General features: G+C 46.6%; 1 protein-coding gene across 42 annotated transcripts in view; it reads left to right on the top strand.

Annotated features, from left to right (window-relative positions):
* Nucleotides 1-23054, top strand: part of MADD (MAP kinase activating death domain) — a 2081072-nt gene that overhangs the window by 580947 nt on the left and 1477071 nt on the right. For all 42 annotated transcript variants that reach the window (XM_069623145.1, XM_069623139.1, XM_069623144.1 and 39 more), the window contains one exon: nt 16340-16443. In XM_069623145.1, coding sequence (XP_069479246.1) covers nt 16340-16443 — 104 coding nt within the window. The remainder of the gene's footprint in view (nt 1-16339; nt 16444-23054) is intronic.

Here is a 23054-nt window from a genome sequence, read left to right as displayed (position 1 = left end):
TTACACAGGTTTGGAACACCTCAGAATTTCCGCCGGGCTGTCCGCCTACTCAGTTTAGCAGGTGGGTGGAAAGAGGGCTGGAACATATAGGGCAGCTTTTTGAACCGGAGAACCCCTGACCTTCTATAAGTGTAAGCAGCTCTTCTTGGTCCGAGACATAGACAAGTACACCAATATCCAACTGCGTCACTGGGTCTCTAGCGCTAGGGTTTCCGGGGGAGCTAAGCAGGACACTATGATATTTGAAGATTTATTTATAGGAGACCCCGCCTCCCTTGTAGGGTTTCTGCATTATATTGTGTTCTTAATGCATGCCGCTTTAAGGCCCCTCATACTTGCATGTTGCGCTGGGCAGAGGAGATGAATGCCCCGATCAATGATCTCTCATGGTACAATGTGCTGACCAGGGCCTCTAAATCCTCCAGGTGTGGTCTTCTGAAAGATAACAGTTATAAACTACTATTTTGCTGATACCTTACCCCCTTAAGATTTCACAAAATGAATCCCACTATCCCCAATTGTTGCTGGGGCTGTGCACAGGCCCTGGGTCGCTCTACCATATCTGGTGGTCCTGTACATTAATTCAGGTACATTGAAGGAGGTTTTAGCCCCCCAAATTAAAGAGATCACTGATGTGGAACTTCCCCTGGAACCCTTGGTGCTACTTCTTGGAGATGTAGACCCTGTTGGGCATTACAGGTTGACTGGCGCAATCTCTCGACTATTTACGCACTTCTTAGTAGCGGCTAGGGTCATGATAGCACATAATTGGAGATTGCCTTTAGCCCAGGACATCCGAGAATGGTGGGTTAAAGTATGGTTTATTCTAGCAATGTGTAAGATTGAAGCAGCCCAAAAAAGCGAGATGCTCGCATTTCTTGCAGAATGGGCACCCTTTCTGCTATGTTACTGAACATGGCAATCCTGTACTCCACCATAAACCTCATGAAATGATGTCATTTACAGTACTCTAATGCTCTGGATCTATAAACTTTGAATCTGACAGACCGAAATATCTACCGGGCTATTTCGTGCCCCATGCTCTGAGACAGTATGGTTTATTAATATGTCTTAAACATTATTTATGTTTAATCCCATCCCACCCCTTCTTTATTTATTTATTTGTTTTTTTCTTTTTTTTCTTTCTCCTTTTGATGGGGGGGGTTTGTTTTATAAACTTTATTTGCTGAATTGGACTTCTGGTTGGAGCCTTTCCCGTTGCTATAGAATTGTTGGCTCTATTTCATTGTTGAGGCTTTGCATATGTTCAATAATATCAAAATAAAAAAAAAATGTTTTAAGAATCTGTTAAGCTGAGAAAAAGAAGCGGCTTAGAAGCCAAGACAGACTTTGTGGTCGCTGTAAAACCGACAGTAGAGGCAAAGAGGCTGCCTTTTCTTACGATGCAGGACAGAAGAGTGCCTTGCCTACCTGGAGACGTCGAGAAGTCTTCTCTAAGTTGCCTAATACATTTTCATAGTAACCAGTTGCAGCAGAAACAGCAGAACTGCGGTTGTCTATGATGTTGTCGGAATCTTTTTTTGAATGTAGTTGAAGCAGTAGTAGACTGTGAGGCAAAGGAGCCTGCTTTCACAGTGTCATTTGCAGAAGGGAGTTGCCGCGAAGAAAACCCCCTTAGAAGAAGCATGAAAAATGATATTCAAGACGTTGCAGATGTCACAAAAGAAGAGTTGTTGTTAAAGCAGAAGTGGTATTACTTTTGTTTTGAACACTATCCATTCTATCCTGGAAGGAGGTTATCCAGAATGGCCATTGGTGCTGTATTCTTTGTGGAACTGGTAAGAGGGGAACTTTTCAACAAACAAAGAAGGAACTGTCACCAGTGAAGTTTTGTTTGAGTGAACTTGTTTCTTTGGAACTTTGCAAGAACTGATTTAGAACTTTGGTTCCTTGGGAGAAATTGATATTTAACATTCTTGGGGACACAGGAGCTACACAGGGCAAATAGAAGTCATCGAAGACACTGGTTATTTGGTAATCTTTTATTAATGTTGTTTATGCTTTGCTTTGATCGGTTTAGTGTGAGGGCCAGGTTTGTATATGCTAGGAGATTTCCCCTTATATTCTAGACTAGTTATGGAATCCCCCTGGTCGAGTAGGCTTGGGTAGGTTTTATTTGCATTTTTCTTTTGAAATAAAATGTCATATACTGAGAATACTACAAGCAGTTGTCTGCCTCGCATTACTGACCCCTCACACTACTCTTACTCCACCCATTCCCAGTCCTGCCGTCTTCAAAGGGACTCCAGTGGTCAGCACCCAGCTGTGTGTGTGCGCTCCTTTGTCATTACTGCCTTTGATGCGTTGATTCCCAGGAGATCTCCTTGTGAGGGTTCATTTGTCCTGGGAAAGTGTTGCCCTTCCTGGTGGACAATCAAAAAAAAGATAGCAGCCTAATTATTGTCCCACATAGCAGCTGTGGAGACCATCAGACCAGACCTTAATACAGATCAGTCCTGTCATAGCTGGGCCCTGCTCACAGATTTATTTATTTATTTTATTTTTATTTTTTACATTTGTATAGCGCGCAGGCAGCCCAGGGGGATTTTGGCGCTGTTACTTGCAGAAAGCTTAGTTACATTATGCATAGGTTACATCATTTGGCATTGACATTTAGGTGTAACAGATATTATGCATGGAGGCGTACAAAGGTCAGGTATACATGTGGCGAGTGTAGGTGATAAACGGTAGGGAATCAAGCAAACAGGGTGGTTTTCAAGGTTTTGCGGAAGGTGGTCAGGGAAGGTTCAGCTCGCAGGGCAGTGGGGAGGGCATTCCAGTGTAGAGCCGCAAGGTAGGGGAAGCTAGAACCCCCTGCTCTTGATTTTTTTATCATGGGTACCGTGAGTAGGTTGGTATAGGGGGTCCTGGTTGGTCTTGCGGATATTGCCGGGTGGATCCTTTGTGTAAGGTAGGCTGGGGCTGCAGAGTGGATACATTTGTGGGTGAGGGTTAAGGTTTTGAAGATGATCCTCTCTTTTATAGGTAGCCAGTGGGAGGCTCTTCTTGCAGTAGATATATGTTCTCTTTTGGAGATGCCTTGTGCTGCGCGTAAGGCGTTGATTTGAGTAACTTGCAGTTTCTCAAGGTTTTTTGTGGAGGTCCCTAGGAAGAGGACATTACAGTAGTCCAGCCGAGATCCAGTGATAGCCCTAGCTATGTTTGTGCAGGTGTCGCTGGAGAGGTAGGGTCTAACTGCATTGAGGAGTTTGGCCTGGTAGGCAGCTGAGGAGGCAATGGCATTCACCTGTCCAGTCATGGACAAATTGGAGTCCAGGTAGACGCCTAGGGTTTTCACTGACTCAGATACTGGAATGGTGATAGAGTCAATGGTGAAGTGGGAGAACTGAGCGTCAAGTTTTTTAAGAGTGTCGGGGGAGCCTACAAGTAGGAGTTCAGTTTTGTCAGAGTTGAGACAGAGGCTGTTGGCGGCCATCCAAGTTTGGATTGCGTTATAGATGGTGTTAAGGGCCTTGGAATCAGTCTCATAGTCACCTGTCAGGGTCACGAGGATCTGCGTGTCGTCCGCGTAATTTGTGTACGAGATCCCCATGGCGTCAAGGATGAGGAAGAGAGGGCGAGTGAATATGTTGTAGAGGGTAGGAGAGAGGCAGGAGCCTTGAGGGACACCACATAAGAGCCGACACTAGTTTGATATCAAATTGCTGTGGGTGTATATTTGTGTGCTCTTGGTATTCCCCATGCCCCAAACAGCCATTGCTTATATTTAAAGATTTGCATGCCACCAGATTGACTAAGGCATACAATTATTAGGTATGGAAACCAAGGCGCAGAAGATATGTGCATCTCTGTCAGCTGCCACTTCGTGCTCCAGCAGCTGTCGGGAATGGACCTGTGACCTTCGAACCTGCCACTGCAGGACTGGTGCTGAAGTTGTCACGTGACTATCGCAGCAAAGGTACATGATTGTAATTTAATGTTGGCAGACCTCCCTCTCAGAGGCAGAATTAACTGCATCATTTTATGCAATAAAAATAAAACAAGGGTAGGGCTTTCACACCCCCGCAAATAGTCACAATAACACATGATAGAACTAGTGAATGTATAAAACAATTTTAAAAACCGCGGTGGTCAATTAAGACTCACTCCACCCCTACTGCTAACATGTAAATCCACCTTCTAGTGATAGGCACTGTACATAGTCTAATGACGGGTGGGGGGGGAGACCAGGGAACCTAGACACAGCAAAACATTATGTTTACATAGTCGCAATCAGTACCCATGTTTCCATACAAACAGTCACAGCCGTCCTGACACACTAGCACATAGTAATAAGATCCAAATGCACACTATACTTTTTAGATTTACTATACAACTTATCTCCAGTGCTGCAGCATTGGCCTCCAGTATTAATTTGTACATCTAGCTTACTAAACTAATCAGATTTTCAAACATCCTGAGACTGTGGTTTGTGCAAAGAAGCCTCAGCAGCTTCCCTTTTCTGGCCACCATGGTCATAGAAGAGGGACGCCGTACAAAGCCCCACCTTCTATAACCATGGCGGCCATTTAGACTAAGTATTTGCATTCATTCAACGGGACGCTACGTGTGTCCCATTGAATGAATGAAAATACTTTTAAAAAAGTTTTTAGCACCCGGGGTTACTGCTTTGGTAACCCGGAGTGCTAATAGCGTTAACTCTCCCCCCGCGTCCTTTCCAAGGGCTGGAACGGAGGATAATGCCCCGGGGCCCTCGTTTTAGGGCCTTGCTTGGCTCAGGCCTGTAACCTGGGCTTCCGGGCCGTTACCCCGCCCCCCCGCCCCATTCCAGCCCTTGGAATGGCGTGTTAACGCTATATTATTGTTATTATTAAAAATCTAACTGGAGGTCAGCATTGCTAATAAAAACTACGAGAGACTACCCTACCTGCTGTATAGTCTTCCTTCTCACCACTTTTTAGATTAACTGTTCCAATATGGGGACAACCGTTTTAGATTTAGATAAACCTTGCAGACCCTATAGGCTTTTTTATCTCATCACCCTGAAACCAATAGTGTTAACTGTATTTCTGTGTCAAAGGTTCTGTTGGTCTAGTAAAAAACATGTGCTAGACGTTCAGCTCAGAGTTCATGGAGGACCACATAGATGACCACATTTAAATTCAAAAGATTTATTTCGACTCGGGGCCATAAAAGCGAGGCATACAAATGTACAAAAAGGCACTTCTTAATTAGAAGTGTGCAAAGTTTCAAGCTACTAGCCAGTCATAAAGTCACTTGCCACCTTAATTATGTACATACCAGTGGCAAGTGAGATTTTGCACCCTGTACTTGGTATCATAAAAAGTCACTACAAATCTATAATGCAAAAAAGTTAACTGAACTAAAGTTTCATACCTTAACACTTAAACAAAATCTGATTCTAAAGGTAAGTTAAGGTTGAAAAGCACATGTTAAAAATAACAGTATTAAAAGTGTACTCCTTTAAAATACTAATTTCGTTATTTACATCATTAAAACCATGGTGATTGCAACACAGGATGATGCTAAGAATTCAGTAAACTATTTGAATATACCTCTCTAAGCTTCCATGCATTGACAAGATAACTCGAAACTGCAAGAAGGTCAGATGGTAATGTTACTATCTTGCACATGTGAAGTGCTTGACAGATTGTTTCTATTAATACATTAAACAAAATCGGGATTATCCACTTGCTCCTTATTGCGTAATATAAAGGGAATTTGGGGAAAAAATGAATTACTGTTTTCCTTTTCCCCACACCACTGTGAAACTGCCTGTAAGGTTTACAGGTTCCTGGCACCCCCTTGGACCTCCCAATGTGCTCATGAGTATTTGCACGCTGCGTGATAGATGTAATTGGAGTTATGGGATGTGCCAATTGAGAACACATTATTGTACTGTCCATCTACTGTGATGCACAGCAACACAGACTGACCAAATTTGAGCTAATCTGCCATCTTTGTTACGCCGCTTATAAGCAACAGTATGTTTCTCAAGCAGTCTGCTCCCTGCGGGTTGCCTCAAATAAGGGGCGCAGTCCTGCAAACAACTAGTTTTATTTTAAAATGTGTTTATTGGCATTTGCAAACCTACAGGGGTGTAGCAATCCATCGCACATTGATAACAAACATACGTTTTAAGCATGTGATTAAAAACAAATGGAAACCAAGTCAAAACAGCTTAATAACACTTCTCCATGCATGTAAACAAGGTCTTAGCATCACTTAGTTCCGTGGTGAAGCCGGTGACGAGAAAGACCAACAATGTTTTCGCCTAGTGCATATAGGCGGTGTCAAAATATAATCCATTGCTAGCATTTGCGGATGACGTAATTCTGTTTGATCGTACTTCCATGGTCTACAAAACAAACTGTTTATTTTAGGCATATGCCAAGCAACATAATCTTAAAACAAATTCTGCAAAATCTAACTTCGTTGTTTTCTCCAATAGGAGGAACATTTGTTCATTTAAATGGATAATTGACAATTCAGCGTGTACCAAATATAGGATACTTGGGATACAATCTTTGTGACGCAAATTCGCTTTATGATGTTGCAGATTTCACTTAACATCAAGGTTGTCCAGCTAACATCTCAAATGAGTTATACTATACAGGCATTGTAAATTCTCACTTATGCCTGTAATAGATTTTTATGTGTTTAAAGTTGGAAGCTATTATACTTTACGGCCTGGACATTTGTCTTTTGGACATAACCACAATTCTCAACAAGCTACAAGGCAACATTTGGAAAACAGTATTGGGGCTTCCCAAAATCTTTGCCCAATGCTATCATTCATGAGCTTGGCTTGCACTCGCTAGCGTCAAAATATGACTGGAGGATGCTTAACAATTATACAAAAATGTTACATCCTCCCGTCAATTCTTTATATGACGACATAGCATCCATGCTCGCGAACTCGCAACCAGCCTCGGTAGCGCATTTTGAAAGCAAAATGAAAGCAACCTTAGCATTAATTGCCATGGAACCTGTATATCTGCTTCATCGTCCTGCCTTAGTAAAAAAAAACAAAAAACATTTCCAACATGATTGGTGTAAAACATCTGACTGTATCGCGGGTTATAAGTCTTACAATGAATACGCCCTGTTCAGGCATAAGCAACTCCCACGACAGTCCTACCTAATTTGCTTTCTGTGTCGCAAAGCCAGAAATATTTTTCTTAACTTCAGACTTGATCTTTTTCATGCTATTGCTTGCATCAGAAAATTGGCGCTGTGGCAAATTTGCATCTTCTGACGTGACATGCAGATTTTGCTCGTTGAATGACGAGCCTGAAACTTTAAAACATCTTGTCATATTCTGCCATTATTGGGAAAAATTAAGACAAAAATCATTTGGCGAATTTCTTTTCACGTAATTTACTATGGGTATGATGTATGTCGGGAGGAAACAAGGCATTCATTTTATCTCTTGCGCGTCTCTTACATCACATCCAGGAAAAGTTGGATGAGCTTGAAAAATGATATGGTTGCTTTATTTTGAATGTTTTTCAGGCATGTACAGGATATCATTCCGTACTGTGACTCTCACACTCTGTCTACACAGTTATCCACAGTTGGTTTCTGTCAAGTTTTGCATGTATGTTGTTTGTTGAGATAATGTGCAATATAACTTGAACCCCAGATTTGCTCGTTCTACACATGATACTCATATTACTTGCTCAATGAATTTCAATATTAAGTCTAGTGTTTTTTTAATTGCAATGGGACCAATTGTTTTCTTTTGACAGTTTTTGAACGCATTAACTGATGCAGGTCATACGGCCTTGGTTATGCATACTTTCAAATCTCTGTTAACAACACTGTGAACAAATTGAGTGTTATCTGTGATTGAGTTGAGGCATTTAGCAAGCAAAGTTTTAATTTGTTATGAACTCCTACCTGCTGTTCCATGACTAAGTAGGTTAATTCAATGTGCGTCTAGGCCAAGAGGTTGTTTTTTAATCCTTTTTATGTACGACACATACACACTATTTTATTACGCAGCTTTGTTATAACATTTTGTTAATTTGTAAAATGCATTTTGTGTTTGTATATAGATGTTTTTATGATTGTAAAGGTACATGTGCACCAAACACAAACAATAAAAAAAATAGTCCAAAACGGGTAAATGGCGTTGGAAGAGGGGGTGGGGGGCGAAGCAACAGGGACTCGTATGTCCTTATGGCACCACTTTAGTTAATGTCAGGGAGCTCATGGAGGTTTATCGTCTGAGGTGTGAAATATATCCCAGACCAGTAGTTTCCAGGAATTTTAGGCTCCACCAGAGGTCACATCTAGGTTGTATGTTTACCTAGCCCACACTCTGGTCTCTGCCTCAGTCCAAGCCTCAAGATCTCTATACCGGCATAGATACTGTGGGCCCACAGTTGACTTCCAGGACATGACGATGCACCGTTAGCAAGAATACATGCCAGGTCCATAAAGTTAATGCGTTTGTGCTTGCTATTCCTCGGGATGCACCAAAAAGACACTTGATTGGGCTCCAGGAATACCTGGTGACCCCAGCCTTTCTGAACGCTTGCACATTTTCAACTAAGGGCCCCGGGGGTTAGGGCCTATCCATTAGACTACCATACATTCTAGACACAGGTCGCCAGCCGTCTTCCAAGGAGTACATTAAAGCTAGCAGTTCAGTTGCCTCTGGTTCTGCGGGCCACCTAGACCATTTTCTCTTGGCCACCCCCACTATTCTCATGTACTGTATAAACTGCCCCCTGGGTAGTGCGGTCTGCTCAACTATGGTATCCAGTTCTCTAAATATACCATTTTCAAACATGCCTTCCCCAAGTGGAGATACCCCAGTCTTCCCAACGTCATGCTACCGCAGGATCGTCTTTGTTCTTACACACGTCGGGACACTATCGGGACATTAGGCGAGTAAGGGCATTCAACTTTCAGCATTCTAAGCCATATCTTCCCGCCCAATGCAACAAGTGAGGGTGTAGAATTCAGGATTTTTCGTGGTAGCCATAACATGTCCTTGAGTTAGGCAGGGTCTACCAACTGCTGAAATAGTAGCAACTCAGATATGTCGTCATCCAATAGCCATTTCATAACAAAGCTAAATTGTGCTGCCAAGTAGTAACATTCCAGATTCGGAAGCTGCACACCACCCTCCTTGTAAGGTAGGCACAGTGTTGTGAGGGCAATCCTGTGACTGGATGAGCCCCACAGAAATCCCCTGATCAGTGTGTCCAATACGCGAAAGAAGGGTGCATTAATATAGTAGTGGACATAAGTAAAGTAGTAGAAAAATCTAGGAAGGACAATCATTTTTATAATCGCTATTTTACACATCAATGAGAGCTGGAGTCTGGACCAAAAGGACATTGACCTTCTAAGACCCTTCACCACCCCGGCTGTGTTACGTATATGCATGTCTTCAGGCATATGCATGACGTGTACTACCAGGTATCTAAAGGAAACTGCATCCCACGGGAGCCCCAGTCTCGGCAAATCAATCACCCCCACCCTGCGGCGTCCCGCCACTGAGAAGAGGCAAGACTTCTCTCTGTTGAAGGATATCCCAGACAGCTTAGCAAAATTGTCCAATACTTCCATAACTATTGGGAGGTTGTGTTGTGACTCCCCCATATAGAGTAGGACATAGTCTGCATACAACAATATTAGGTGTCTAGTGCCTCCAACCCGAATAGCCGCCTCTAAGATTTTCCTGGCAAGACCGCTAGGGACTCTAGTGCCAATATGTACAACATAGGTGATAGCGGGCATCCCTGACACGTCCCCCTTTGAATGTCCTACGCTGCAGATACCTACCTCCCAGATTTGACTCTGGCAGTCGGTGAGCAGTACAGGATATTTACCCAGCGAATAAACTTCACGCCAAACCCGAAACCCTACATTACTGAGAACAGCCATTGCCAGTAAAGCTAATCAAAAGCTTTCATCACATCTAGTGAGGCCACCACGTACTTCTCCTGGTGATCGTTAGTCTGTGCAATAATGTGTTGCAGGTGACGCAGGTTCAGGGCTGTACTGTGGCCTGGGATAAAGATCAGATCCGCAATCACACTGCAGAGCCGTCCTGCCAGTACCATGGTCAGTATTTTCATGTCATAATTCTGCATGGCTATGGGCTGATAAGATTTGCATTTATCCACAGGTTTCCCTGGTTTAGGTATCAGTGTCTCTAAGGTTTCCCTCATGCTAGCCGGAGGAAACCCTGAGTGTAGGCTTCCTCGTAAACCTTGAGCAGCAATACTGGAGCCAGTGTCGGATTGCATGTTTTATAAAATTCAGAGGGGAGTCTGTCACTTCCCGGTGCCTTGCATGTGGCAAGTGAGGTGATCGCGTTGCGCACCTATTCAGCCGTGAAGGACAGGTCTAAATCAGCCTGTGGAATGGGCGCAAGTCTCGTAAGTGCTATTAGTGTGAGGGCTTCCATCACATCTTTAGGGGGAACTTTCTCGTTGTGACTATACAGTTGGGAGTAGTGTGTGGCAAAAATATTATTGATCCCAGATTGGGTTCTACATATTCTTCCATTTCCATCACTTAGCTTAGCGCGGTGGTCAGGTGACTATGATGCTCCTCCTTATAGATCCACGACAAGAGCCTTCCCGGCTTGTCCCCCTCTGCATGCGCCCTGGTGGTTCTTGTAACATAATCTAATTTGGATAACCTTTCCCACGCCTCAAGGCAGCGGTCTTAGCTAGCATTTCTACGCTAGATTGCAGACTCGCGTGTCGGGTCTCTAGGTCTCGGATTTCTTCCTCCATGGATTCCAGCTCTGCCCTTAGCGCTCTGCGGATGCCCCCAGCGCAGGCTATAATTCCGCCCCTGACCACCACCTTCATGATTTCCCATACAGTACTCCACTCCTTTACGCTACCGACATTATGTTATAAGAATTCTTGTCGTCTGTAACCTGTCCTTTAAAAATCTGGTCGGTCAGGGCATCTGCAGGCATATGCCACATCAGGATTGGGGACTTGGGATCCCAAGATTCCACGTGACCATCAGAGGGGAGTGGTCTGATATTGATCGGCCAAAGTACTCTGCCCTGCATATATCACCCATCTGGTGTCGCTCAACAAAGACATAATCCTGGTGTGAAACGCGTGTGGTGAGGAGTAGGAGTAACACCTGCTCTCGGGATTCAATTCCCTCAGACATCTACTAAATCCAGGTTGGCCAGTGGGCGAGGGGCAGCGGATCTGTCGAGCACAATATCCCTAGTACAATTGAAATCACCATCCCACAGGATGAAGCACTCTCGGTGGTGTGTAACCTGAGCGCAGTGTGTGTGAACATGAGACGGAATATTAATGATTTGGGAAATGGGAGTTAACTATGCACACTTCAAGGTGTCTATGTAACCCCGGAGGATGAGATGCCTTCTTTCCTTAATCTACGTCCATCTCCAGCAGCTGGAATGGCAGAGTATCTTTGATCGACGTGAGCACCCCTCTTGAATATTTAGAGGATGCCACCCCATATCCTGACCCACCCCAGTGCTCCAGGACCCCCTCTAATTCTTCAGTCGTCAGGTGGGTCTCCTGGAGTAGGGCTATAGATATCTTTTGTTTCAGAAAAGATTTTGCCCTATTCCTGCGTAGGTATGTGCCCAACCCTTGCACGTTCCAGTATTTTAATGTAGGTTATAGTCAAGGTATCTGCAGGTCAGTTTATGCTTGAAACCAACCCGCTCCCCGCCCCCACCCCCATCCATCCATGTCAAACCCCAGATCATGGATCTGCATTTGAGGCCCATTCACCCGGTTCCCAATCGACCACTTAAGCCATAGAAGCAATATGTGAACCAAAATGCGTGGAGAACTCAAAACCAACAACACAGCCGACCAAACTGCATATAATCGTTGTGCAACTACACGGTGCTCGGGCATCCCCATACCACTAGAGCCTCTCCATCTCATCGTGTGTCGGGTGGTGGGTGCCAGCAACCAGTATAAACTCTGAGCAGGCAAGCAAGTCCAGCGTGAGGTGAGGAGACGTTGCTCCCTTTCCATGCGAAAACAAATTGTTCAGGTGGGCGTCATCCTTACCAGTTTCAACACAACTTGAGCCACACAATTATGTATTTTAGGAGCACTCTTTCAGCGGGTATAACTGAGTAATGCAAATGCGGTCGCAGCATCCAGCTGCCCCCGATATACCACTAGGCCCCAGCAACGCTATGCAGGGTGCAAGGATCTCTTAAGCACGTGAACATAGCCCGGCTTCGTAAGGCTGTTCCACAGGGTCAAGTGTTGGCTTCTTCCCCGCTGGTTAGATTATTATGCTCCAGCCACATGCTTGCTGCTGCAGGGGTGTCCAGGAAATGTGCTCTGCCGTTGTAAATGATCTTTAGTATGGCTGGATACATCAGCATATATTTGACATTCAAGTCTCGCTTTGATTGGCACAAAATGAATTCCTGGCCCTCCGGACCGCCGGCGTATAGTCAGGGTAAATGGCAATTTTGGAAATGTCCTTCTGTATCTCGCCGCCTTCCCTGGAATATTTCAGTATGACCTCCCTGTCGCTGAAATTCAGTATCTTTGCAATAACAGGTCGTGGGTGGGATCCAGGTGGAGGTCTCTTCTGTAGTGATTGATGGGCCTCTTTGACCGTGAAGCCCTGTGACAGACTGCCTGGCCCAATCTCCTGTAGTAATACATTTTCCACGTATAAGGTGGGGTCGGACCCCTCTGTGCTGTCTGGAAACCCTAGTAGCTTTATATTCCTCCGGGCCCTCCCTTCGCCGTCCTCCGCTCGTAGTTCCAGTGATGTGTTCCGTCTCTCCAGGTCCCTGAGCCGTACTTCCAAGTCTTTGGTGGAGGCCGTTGTTTCTTTCAGCTCCAGTTCGACCGACATGACCCTCCCAGCCAACTGCCTAACATCTTGCCTAAGGATTTGGACGTCCACTTTAGCCTCAACTATTTTCGTTTCAAATGAGGATCTCAGGGCAGCCATAGCAGCCAGGACTGGGTCTTCCTGTATGTTTTATCCTCCCCCGGGCGCCTCTGCTTCCGCTTGCGCTGCCGTTGAGCACATTGGTGGGTCCCGGTGATTTGCCCTGCGTGGCAAGCAAGTCCATACTTGATTGTTTGCTCGTGCCTTTGGTTGGAGACATTATCTCTGATAGGAGTTAGAGCAGCTGGTGCCCTATTTTCTAATATGTGTCAGAGTGCATAGTGGGCCGTAGGGATTGATCTGACGTCCTTGGGCGGCCCGGTGCAACTTTGTGTATGGCGTGGGCTGAAATCAGGCAGTGCGCCCTGCCATCAGGCAGGCCCTGCCCAACACGACCAATCGTTGTTATCTGCTTAGGAGTTGTGAACCCAAAGCCAGATGTTACACGGTCGGGCGCCCACAGTGAGCGGTTTGCAGCGACTAAAATGCTGCCCCAAGCAAATATCCCATGTGTTTATGTTGCCAGTTCGTGGGTCTTACTGAATCAGAGCAGCAGTAGGCAGTTATGTAGGGGCACTTGGCGTATCGACCGGCCCCAGTAGGGTCAGCGTTATGTGCTCTCTGCGCCCAACCGGCAGCGATGAAGTGCCAGTTGTGGAGCCGGTTAGGGCGTCCCCCAATGCTGTGTTTAGTGGAGTGTCTGATCTCCTGGAACCTTGCACCCATTGTGTTGAGTCGGTAAGGTTAGGGGTGGGTAGGAATTACGAGCAAGGAGCTCAGGGTCCAGCACCTGTGAGGTGAGGAGCACAAACCACACCACTGGGACCGCCAAGGCACATCTCATTTTTGTTTGAGGGACACAGCCAGGAGGGGAGCCGGTGCGGCAGGCCTCCGAACCTACTTTCCAGATCTTCGGTGCAATGCAGGCGGGTGCATGTACTATGCACTTCTCGTTGCCGCTGCGTGTGCTGGATTCCGTCTGCACACCGTCACCCTCATGCAGCAGTGTCCTACTAACAGGTCTTCCCCAGGGTTCAATGTGTCCCCTAGCATGCACGCTCCACAGCAAGAGCCGCAGGCAAGTCGAGGCTGGTGCAGGGTGTATACAGGAAGGTCCCAGCCCGGATGCTTCTCATCTGTGTGTGCCCCGGTCCTGTGTGGTAGTTGTCTTAGACCTCCAGCTCCATGTGTCACTGTGCCTGCAGCGCCACAGTCTCCTGCACCGATCTTCCATATTTGTGCTCCTATGTGTACTGCAGGGACACATTCTGTGCGGGCACCATCTCCCTCCAGGTCCGCACAGCTCTGCTCCGCAGTCACTATGTGGGAACGGACCAGCCCAAAGATATTCCAGTGGGCCAACGAGCTCCAACTCGGACAGTATAATCGCAAGCACCGTAGCCCTCAGAGGGGGGCCACCAAACAAAGCTCATCACATCGCAGACAGCGCAGGGGTTGTGCTTGAGATGCTGCGCCGTCCTCTCCCCTGCTCCTGAGTGCAGAGCAGTCGCAGCAGCCATCTTTTGCTGACAGACAGCTTTTCGCTTTAGGATTTCACAGAGAATTCCTCTCTGATTTTTGCTGGGGTAAGTAAAGCTGGACTTCAGGTCGTCAGTGTCCACTGCAGATCGTTGCTATTGGATGTCACAGCAGATCAGCCTAGCTGCCAAAACCAGGATCTATGCAGGATCTCTATGGGAGCTTGGTGATCTCACAGCTTCACACCATGGGCTTAGGCCACGCCCCCCCTGCAAACAACTAGGGCTCCATTCTAAATTGCCTCAAGGGGCATTTCTTAAAGACCCAGCTACTGAGTAACTGAAGGCCTAGTGATTGTCCCCTGCCTTAGTTCCAAGGAACTAAGTGGTCCAGAATATCCCCTGTGCACTCCCTTCGGGCCCAGTATCAAATGGTATGCGTTAGAACCTCTCCCCTGTAATCCCATTCGTTTCCCCAGACGCAGGCAGGGTGCCTTGTCAAAGGTAGCTGCCAAATTCTGGGTCGAAGCCTTTAGCTGGCTCTCTTTTCTCCGCTTCTCTTGCTTCGTCTCTATCCAGAATCTTGTTCCTGGCAGATTGTCCATCTTGATTCGAGTGCTTATAGAGCACTCTTCAGTTTTTCCTCACACGATTGATTCTCTTTTGCTCTCTTCCTCAGCTTCTCCAAATTTTCAGCTGATCCTCCCCCTTCTCCCACCTAGTGTCCTCAGCTGTCGATTAACCCTCCCCTCCTTTGGGTAATTTCTTTATGTATTTATTATTTACAGGTGTTTTGCTTAAACATAAACCTTTCACCACATACAAAAGAATACAAACATTTCATTATGTACAAACTACACATAATATCATAATAAAATCTTTTAGCATATCAAAATTGAACTTTTAACCCCCTATACCCAGCCTGGGTAATTGTTTTTCCTTTTTCCTAACTGGGATTTCCAGGTGTCTTGTCTGTCTGTCTGTCTCTCTCTCTCTCCCTCTCCCCCTCCCTCGCCCTCTCCCACTCCCCCTCTCTTTCGCCCTCCCTCTCGCCCTCTCTCACTCCCCATCCCTCTCGCCCTCCCTCACTCACCCTCCCTCCTTTTTATATCCCCTCTCTTTCTCTCTTCCCTCGCCCTATAGATTCTGGGGTACAAAGTCATTTAGTGGTGTTGTCTGCCCACTCTCCCTGCATAGCCTGCGGCTGCTGATGAGCTTCAGGACGCTTGCGCTGCTGTTGAGGGCTTCACTATCATGTGCTCTTAAACTAGCTTTCACAAGAAACGGCAAACCATAAAATGAATTCACACAGAACTCAAAGTACTCTCCGAAGTGTGTGATATATGAAAATGCTCCCACTCCTTTACAAATGGTTTGTAAACGCACAAAGCTAATGCAAACATGTAACCTCATTACTGCTAGTTGGAGCACACTTTTCCCTCTCATTGCCCTCGTCGGTGTCTCCATTGCCAGTTGGTAGCTCATCTTGCACTTTCCTTTGCTCGCTGCAGTGGCACCGCTGCTCGTTGTTATCTCGCCTCTCCCTGTTGCTCCAGTACTCTGGTTGGTAGCTCACATTTCCCACCCACCTGCTCACTGCGTAATAGCGCAGATGATGGCTAGCTCTTCTTGGTTGCTTTCTGCAGTATCTGTGCTACTAATTGATAGCACCACTAGTCTTCTCGGTTTATCTGTACAATAATGCTTTTGCTGGTAGCTCACCCTGTCCTTTGCTTTTTTTGCTCTCTGAAATTACATTGATGCTGGTTGGTGGCTCAGCTTTCCCACTCGTTCTTTTATTCTCCACATTAACCACTGATATTTTAACTTGCAGTCGCTTTCCGTTCCACATTGATACTCATGCTTGTTAGTAGTTCTTATCTTTGACTGCCTGTTGTTGTTGGTAGAGACTGTGTATCTGATTCGTCTGTCTTACCCTCTCCTTTTATCTTTTTCAGTGGCAGCGACAGTGTGGATTATGATGATTCCAGCTCCTCCTACTCCTCCCTCGGGGACTTTGTGAGTGAAATGATGAAATGTGACATCAATGGAGACACACCAAGTGAGTAGCCAAGCATAGATAACTCCAAGTGCTACGGATCTTGGTGGGGAGAGGCTGGCGCCACATGCATTGAGGGGCAAAGCGCAGGGAGGTTATAGAGTCGGAGGCGGGGGGTTGGTAGGAATATGCTTAGACCAACAATGCTCTTATGGCTTCTAGCTCTTGGAGGCGACTGTAGGAGTGGTGGCAAGTTCTCCTAAGGACCAATGACATTTATAAGACTGCGATACGTAGATGGGTGTGGACTGCAAACTCTGTGGGCCAATTGGGTGTGGTGGCTCACATCTCAGATATCAATAGATGTGTGGTAGGAGGAGATTAAAAAACCTTTAAGGTGTGATGGCTCGTTTCCCAAAGGTACCTTATCGGGAATAATTGCTGAGGGCAAAGAGGTCCATTGGTTTGGGATTGTGTGAATCTCAATGGCCCATTACTTAAGTTTGAAGACTTGGATACACATCGGATGCAGTGTCCTCCAAACAAGAGGAGGAGTTATGGCTGTCGGCCCTTGACTTTAGCTGAGGATTTGGAGCCCTATGGGGTGGGATAGCAAAGGTCTCCTGAATCCTATTGAGAGAGAAGTGGGAGCTTGAAAAAATGTCCATGGATAAGCAAAGGTTGGGCACTCCTGATGGAGGGGGGCAGGAGTAACGGCTGCTGGCTAGCAAATGCCTTTAGAGTTGTGTGTAGATCCTTATGGACTGATTCTGATTTAGAGATACAAGGAGTTCGTCAGGGAAGAAATTGTTTTTGGTTCACACATTTTCAACATCCTCTGTAACATGGTGCTCATACCCCTTAAAATCAACCATGGGCGTAACAAAGTGAAGTACCAATTGAGTGTTTTGCAGTAACTGGTTGACATTCTTCCTATGTTCAGATATACAGAACTCTTTGATAATGGACTTTCATCCCTGGGACATGCTAGTTAGCAACTCGCTGACATACCTGCTTTGTGCAGATCATAATCTGTAAATTACTTGTATTCCTGTTTGAGTACTGACAGACATGCCAGTTACGTGCCAGGCTTTTGTATTTGATAAATGATGTGACTGTGTTGTGTAGATGTCATGGCTTGAAAATGCTGGAGCTGATGTGTCATCTCCAACCTGAGTCGATGCCTCCCAAATATCTAATATATTAGCTAGAAGATCCCCTCCCCCATCCCCCACCCACTGTGATTGGTGCCCACATTCTCATATTTTTTATATTCAAACCGAACTTTCTGGCCTCTTATCTGGCCAAAATCTGTTCCTCTGTCCTAGCCCTTTTTCCTCCTAAAGCTCTCCTCTTTCCTCCCAAGGCTCAGTCGAATCAACTTCAAGCACCACTACTCATCTGGCACCTTAGAAACCCTGCCCCCAACCCTGTATTACCCCCATAATGTTCCTGCTCAAAAGCACCATAGAGCTTCACCTGCGCCAATGGTGCAAAGCATGCTAAAAGATCCTCATTGAACTCACTGCTATCTTGGATGCTGCAAAATAGAAGTTCTTCACCCACTTGACTCCCCGCACCCCCAACTCTCTGCTCTAGCCCCGTCAATCTCTCCTCTACCCTTCAGGCAATGGAGGCTTCTTCCCTCTCAGCTAATGACTTTTACCTGTATTTTTCCCCTTAAATCTTTAAGGTCCATGACTCCCAATCAACCCTTCCCATCTCCAGTCTACACTATCCCTTATAGCATTCACTTCTTTTCTCCTGCCTCACTATGTACTGGCTTACTTTGACAAATTCAATAGGGTTTCAATTTTTATCTGAAAAAGGGTTTTTCAAATGCAGGCACTTTGGCTTGTAGTCTAGGTGGGATCCCTTTCCCTCCAACTTTCTGCATCTCTATCCCTCTCTCTCGATATCCTACCCTCTCCATCCGCTATACTCTTTCTTGCTCTCTATCCTCTCTACTCTATCTCGCTCTCCCCTTTACTTTCTCGCTCTCCCCTTTACTTTCTCGCTCTCCCCTTTACTCTCTTGCTCTCCCCTTTACTCTCTCTCGCTCTCCCCTTTACTCTCTCTCGCTCTCCCCTTTACTCTCTCTCGCTCTCCCCTTTACTCTCTCTCGCTCTCCCCTTTACTCTCTCTCGCTCTCCCCTTTACTCTCTCTCGCTCTCCCCTTTACACTCTCCCGCTCGCTCTCCCCTTTACACCCTCCCGCTCGCTCTCCCCTTTACACTCTCCCGCTCGCTCTCCCCTTTACACTCTCCCACTCTCTCTCCCCTTTACTCTCTCCCACTCTCTCTCCCCTTTACTCTCTCCCACTCTCTCTCCCCTTTACTCTCTCCCACTCTCTCCCCTTTACTCTCTCCCGCTCTCTCTCCCCTTTACTGTCTCCCGCTCTCTCTCTCCCCTTTACTCTCTCCCGCTCTCTCTCCCCTTTACTCTCTCCCGCTCTCTCTCTCCCCTTTACTCTCTCCCGCTCTCTCTCTCCCCTTTACTCTCTCCCGCTCTCTCTCTCCCCTTTACTCTCTCCCGCTCTCTCTCCCCTTTACTCTCTCCCGCTCTCTCTCTCCCCTTTACTCTCTCCCCTTTACTCTCTCCCGCTCTCTCTCTCCCTTTTACTCTCTCCCCTTTACTCTCTCCCGCTCTCTCTCTCTCCCCTTTACTCTCTCCCGCTCTCTCTCTCCCCTTCACTCTCTCCTGCTCTCTCTCTCCCCTTCACTCTCTCCTGCTCTCTCTCCTTTACTCTCTCTTACTCTCTCCCGCTCCCCCCTTTACTCTCTCTTACTCTCTCCCGCTTTCTCTTCGTCTCTCCCCGGGCTTTCTCTTCGTCTCTCCCCGGGCTTTCTCTTCGTCTCTCCCCGGGCTTTTTCTCGTCTCTCCCCGGGCTTTTTCTTTGTCTCTCCCTGGGCTTTTTCTTTGTCTCTCCCTGGGCTTTTTCTTTGTCTCTCCCCGGGCTTTTTCTTTGTCTCTCCCCGGGCTTTTTCTTTGTCTCTCCCCGGGCTTTTTCTTTGTCTCTCCCCGGGCTTTTTCTTTGTCTCTCCCCGGGCTTTTTCTTCGTCTCTCCCCGGGCTTTTTCTTCGTCTCTCCCCGGGCTCTCTCTTCGTCTCTCCCCGGGCTCTCTCTTCGTCTCTCCCCGGGCTCTCTCTTCGTCTCTCCCCGGGCTCTCTCTTCGTCTCTCCCCGGGCTCTCTCTTCGTCTCTCCCCGGGCTCTCTCTTCGTCTCTCCCCGGGCTCTCTCTTTGTCTCTCCCCGGGCTCGCTCTTCCCTACTCGTTCTCCCTCCCCCCTCCCACTCTGACATGTGCTCTCTCCCATTGCTGCCACCCACCGCTCTGGCTAGCCCCTTTTCCCCTCCCCAGCCCCTCAGGCTAGCACTCTCCCGCCCCCCAAACTCTGGCTTGTGCACTCTCTTTCATCTTCACCCACTTCCTCTCTACTGGCTGCTTCCTGCATGCTTCAAGGTAGGCATATTACTACCTACCATCTTCAGACTAGTACATCTCTCCTGCCCCACTATTTAGAGATTGATCCTGTTGCATTTGATCTTTAAGGCTCACGATCTTCATTGAAATTCAGGATCTCATGACACCCTTCAGTCTGGTTTCTGCTGCAGTCATTTCACAGAGAACTGCATTGACCCATGTCACTGACTTGCTTTTCTTTACACATGACTCCAAGCTCTCCTCCATCTACATTCTCCTGAAGCTATCCACTGTCTTTTACACAGTCAGCCATCCTTATCCCCTAAGTACTAGCTCTTACCTTATTATATTTAACCCCCTAAATCTCCTAGATTACTTTCTAACTATTTGACCATTCCTTCTCCATTTGCTGGAAGGTGGGCGCCTCTGACCCTGCTACTGTCCCAGTAGTTGTCCCACATGGCCAAGGTTCCTCTGTTTTTCATTCTCTACTGCTTCCCCTTGGTGAACTTCTCTCCAACTTTGCGTTAAACGATACTCAAATCTTCTCCTTCCCTACCTTCACCCCTGAACACGCTTTGAGGATCGCTGTTTGCTTTTCTGCCACTGGCTGCCTTTACTTTTTTAGGCAGAACTCTTCTATAATCTGTCGTTTCTTTATTTAAAGATTCTGAATCCGCTTGTTATTTTTCGCAGTTCGACTGCCTAGAAGATAGACTGCGGTGCTGCATCTCTACTATGATCTTGCTCTCCGTACAGGTCTTTATAAAAATAGACAAATTGCTCATTTAGTCTACATCTTCCGTAGCCAATGGCCCTTTAGTTTTTTTTATTGTATTAATTATACGGGCCTGTTGATATTCCTTCAGTTTAAGTCCCATCTGTTTGCAGCATCTGTCACCTTCCGCAAATAGAATTTGCTTCCCCTTCGCGAAGATTGTTTTCAGGTTGCTTTCTCGTAATTTCGTCAGTGTGCCCAAGTTGTCGCAGGGTTCTTAGTGATCCTTCCCATTTGGTTGCATTCTAGGTTGGCAATCGCAACTAACATTTCTGCATTTGTTTTCTAAACATTTGAACCTTAGCAGTCTAGATTGAGCTACTTGCTCCCCGGAGATGAGCTTTCAAGTAGTCCCATATTGTTTGAATGGAACCTCAGGGGTCGTTTTTGAGGTCCATAATCTTCCACAGACTTGTATAGTGTTTGTACTAAATCTGGGTTTTGAGGATTGCTCAGTTTGGCCTCCAGTTAGGGAATGGTCTAGTACATCTCTGAGGTTTTATCTTTATAAGCAAAGGTGAGTAATCTGAGATTACCATAGGCAATATCTCGCACTGGGTAATCAATGAGATCTACTTCTTCTATGTGAACCATAGATCCAGCCATGAGTATGAACTAAGGGGGTGTGAGTAGAAATTATAATCCTTCTTTGTTAGACCTAGAGGGTGTGCCCAATGTGTAAAACTCTTGATTAAACCATCTGTTAGAAAATCTTTTCTTTTTGCACCTTTACCTCCATGGATTCCTATCGGACCTGAGTCTTTTTGCTTATTTTTTTTACTTGTTCTGATTTTTTAAGCCTTCTGCTTTATTTCCCTTGCCTGTTTTTCTCATTCTTGTTGGGATACTGACTAGTCCCCAACCCTCTCTGTACTGAGAGACTTTCTCTCTTTTGAAATTCTTGTATTTTTACAGTGAAGTGCAGGAAGGATACTTTGTATACTTCGATCTTTTTATCTAATGGCTTTTTGATTACTTTGACTTTTTACAGTTTTTATGATAATTCTCTTGTGTACTTGTGCATTTACTGCGAATGGCTATGAAAGGTGACTAGCATCCTTAAATGGCCACGTCATGAGATTTTCGCTTGATCTTTATCCGCCGTCCTGCCATACTCCAGTCAGGAAATTAGTACATGGTCACTCGTTTCAAGGTGGTGGTCCTCCCTGGTTTGTGATATTTCTTTGGGTCGCGACTCGCAATCCCGGGCCACAGAACTCTTTCCCTCCAGGACGTGAATCATCTCGGCTAGAGGTCCGGATATTGGCGAGACACTCTGCGATGATGTTGGAGTAGTTTGCTCCATGGCCCCGGCCTTGATGTCTGCTGATCTCGCCACCCTCCATTCACTTTTCAGTCCACTGTTCACATGGGAGGATGGATGGATGGGTTTCAATGTTCAGTATCTCATCTATAACTGGATAATTTACATCGCATGGGCGCTGCGGTCGCGATCCAAGGTAAGCGGAATCCTCTGTCCCTCCAGTCCATGAAGCCCCTCGGCTAGAGTGCTGGGTCTTGGCGCGGAGCTCACTACTGATGCCTGTGTATTTTGTGTGCTGCCGGCCTTGCTGTCTGCTGCTGTCGCAATCCTCCTGCACCATCTCGCCATCCTGTATTCACATGAGAGGTAGGGCAGGGATTTAATATCCAGTGCCTCTGCTTTAACTAACTGGGGAGTTGGCATCGCCTGGGCCCCGTGATCTGCTTCGTCAATCACCTTATGTTCAGATCTTCAGATGTTTATAGCCATCTTGTTCGGTCTCCACAGCACCCACCAAAGTTATATGCTTAATTGGATTTTAGGGACGTGTACAGGGCAGAGGGGTGTTGGTGTTGAGAAAGGTGGTGTGAGGAGATTACAAGATAGCCGCCGGGTGGAGAGCACCGTAGCCAATACTCTCCTGAAACCCGGGACCTTAAAGCAGTGATCTACAGTCGTGTTGCCCTCCCCAGGCGCTGGTATTTATGAGGCTACAACCCAGGAAGGTAACGAGCTGAATGCCAATTTCTGGCGCCGTGACAGAAGCACGCACAGCAGCCCGGCCTGCAGACAATTGCCAGGGAAGTGTCTGTGCCGCGACCTGGTTAAGGAGAGAAACACTGACTAGGGAAGCGAGGCTCTGGCAGAACACTGGGGCGGAGGGCGTACACCGGAGAGCGTGTGAATAAAGGCAAGTCGGTGCACCGGGATAGTGATTGGAGGAATCGGCTCACTCCCGCTCATCGAGCATCGAACTGCAGGGGAATGTGAAGCGCTGCCAGAAAGGAGTGCTGTGGACAGCCGAGGTGCTGCATAAGGAGGATCAGCAGAGCGCCCAAGCTCCTTAACGAGCAACCTGCAGTGGGGCTACACCGGAATCCACAACGTCTTTTAAAGAAGCAGCATCCTCCCTGATGGCTGTGGAAGAGCCCACTCCCACAAAAGACAACAATGAGCAGCGGCAGCTGCTGGAGGAACCAACAAGGGAAC

Source organism: Ambystoma mexicanum, chromosome 11, assembly GCF_040938575.1.
Source record: "Ambystoma mexicanum isolate Mex_15411 chromosome 11, UKY_AmexF1_1, whole genome shotgun sequence".
Lineage (NCBI taxonomy): Eukaryota > Metazoa > Chordata > Amphibia > Caudata > Ambystomatidae > Ambystoma > Ambystoma mexicanum.
The sequence above is the reverse complement of the archived record's forward strand: the minus strand, read 5'-3'. Positions and strand labels throughout refer to the sequence as shown.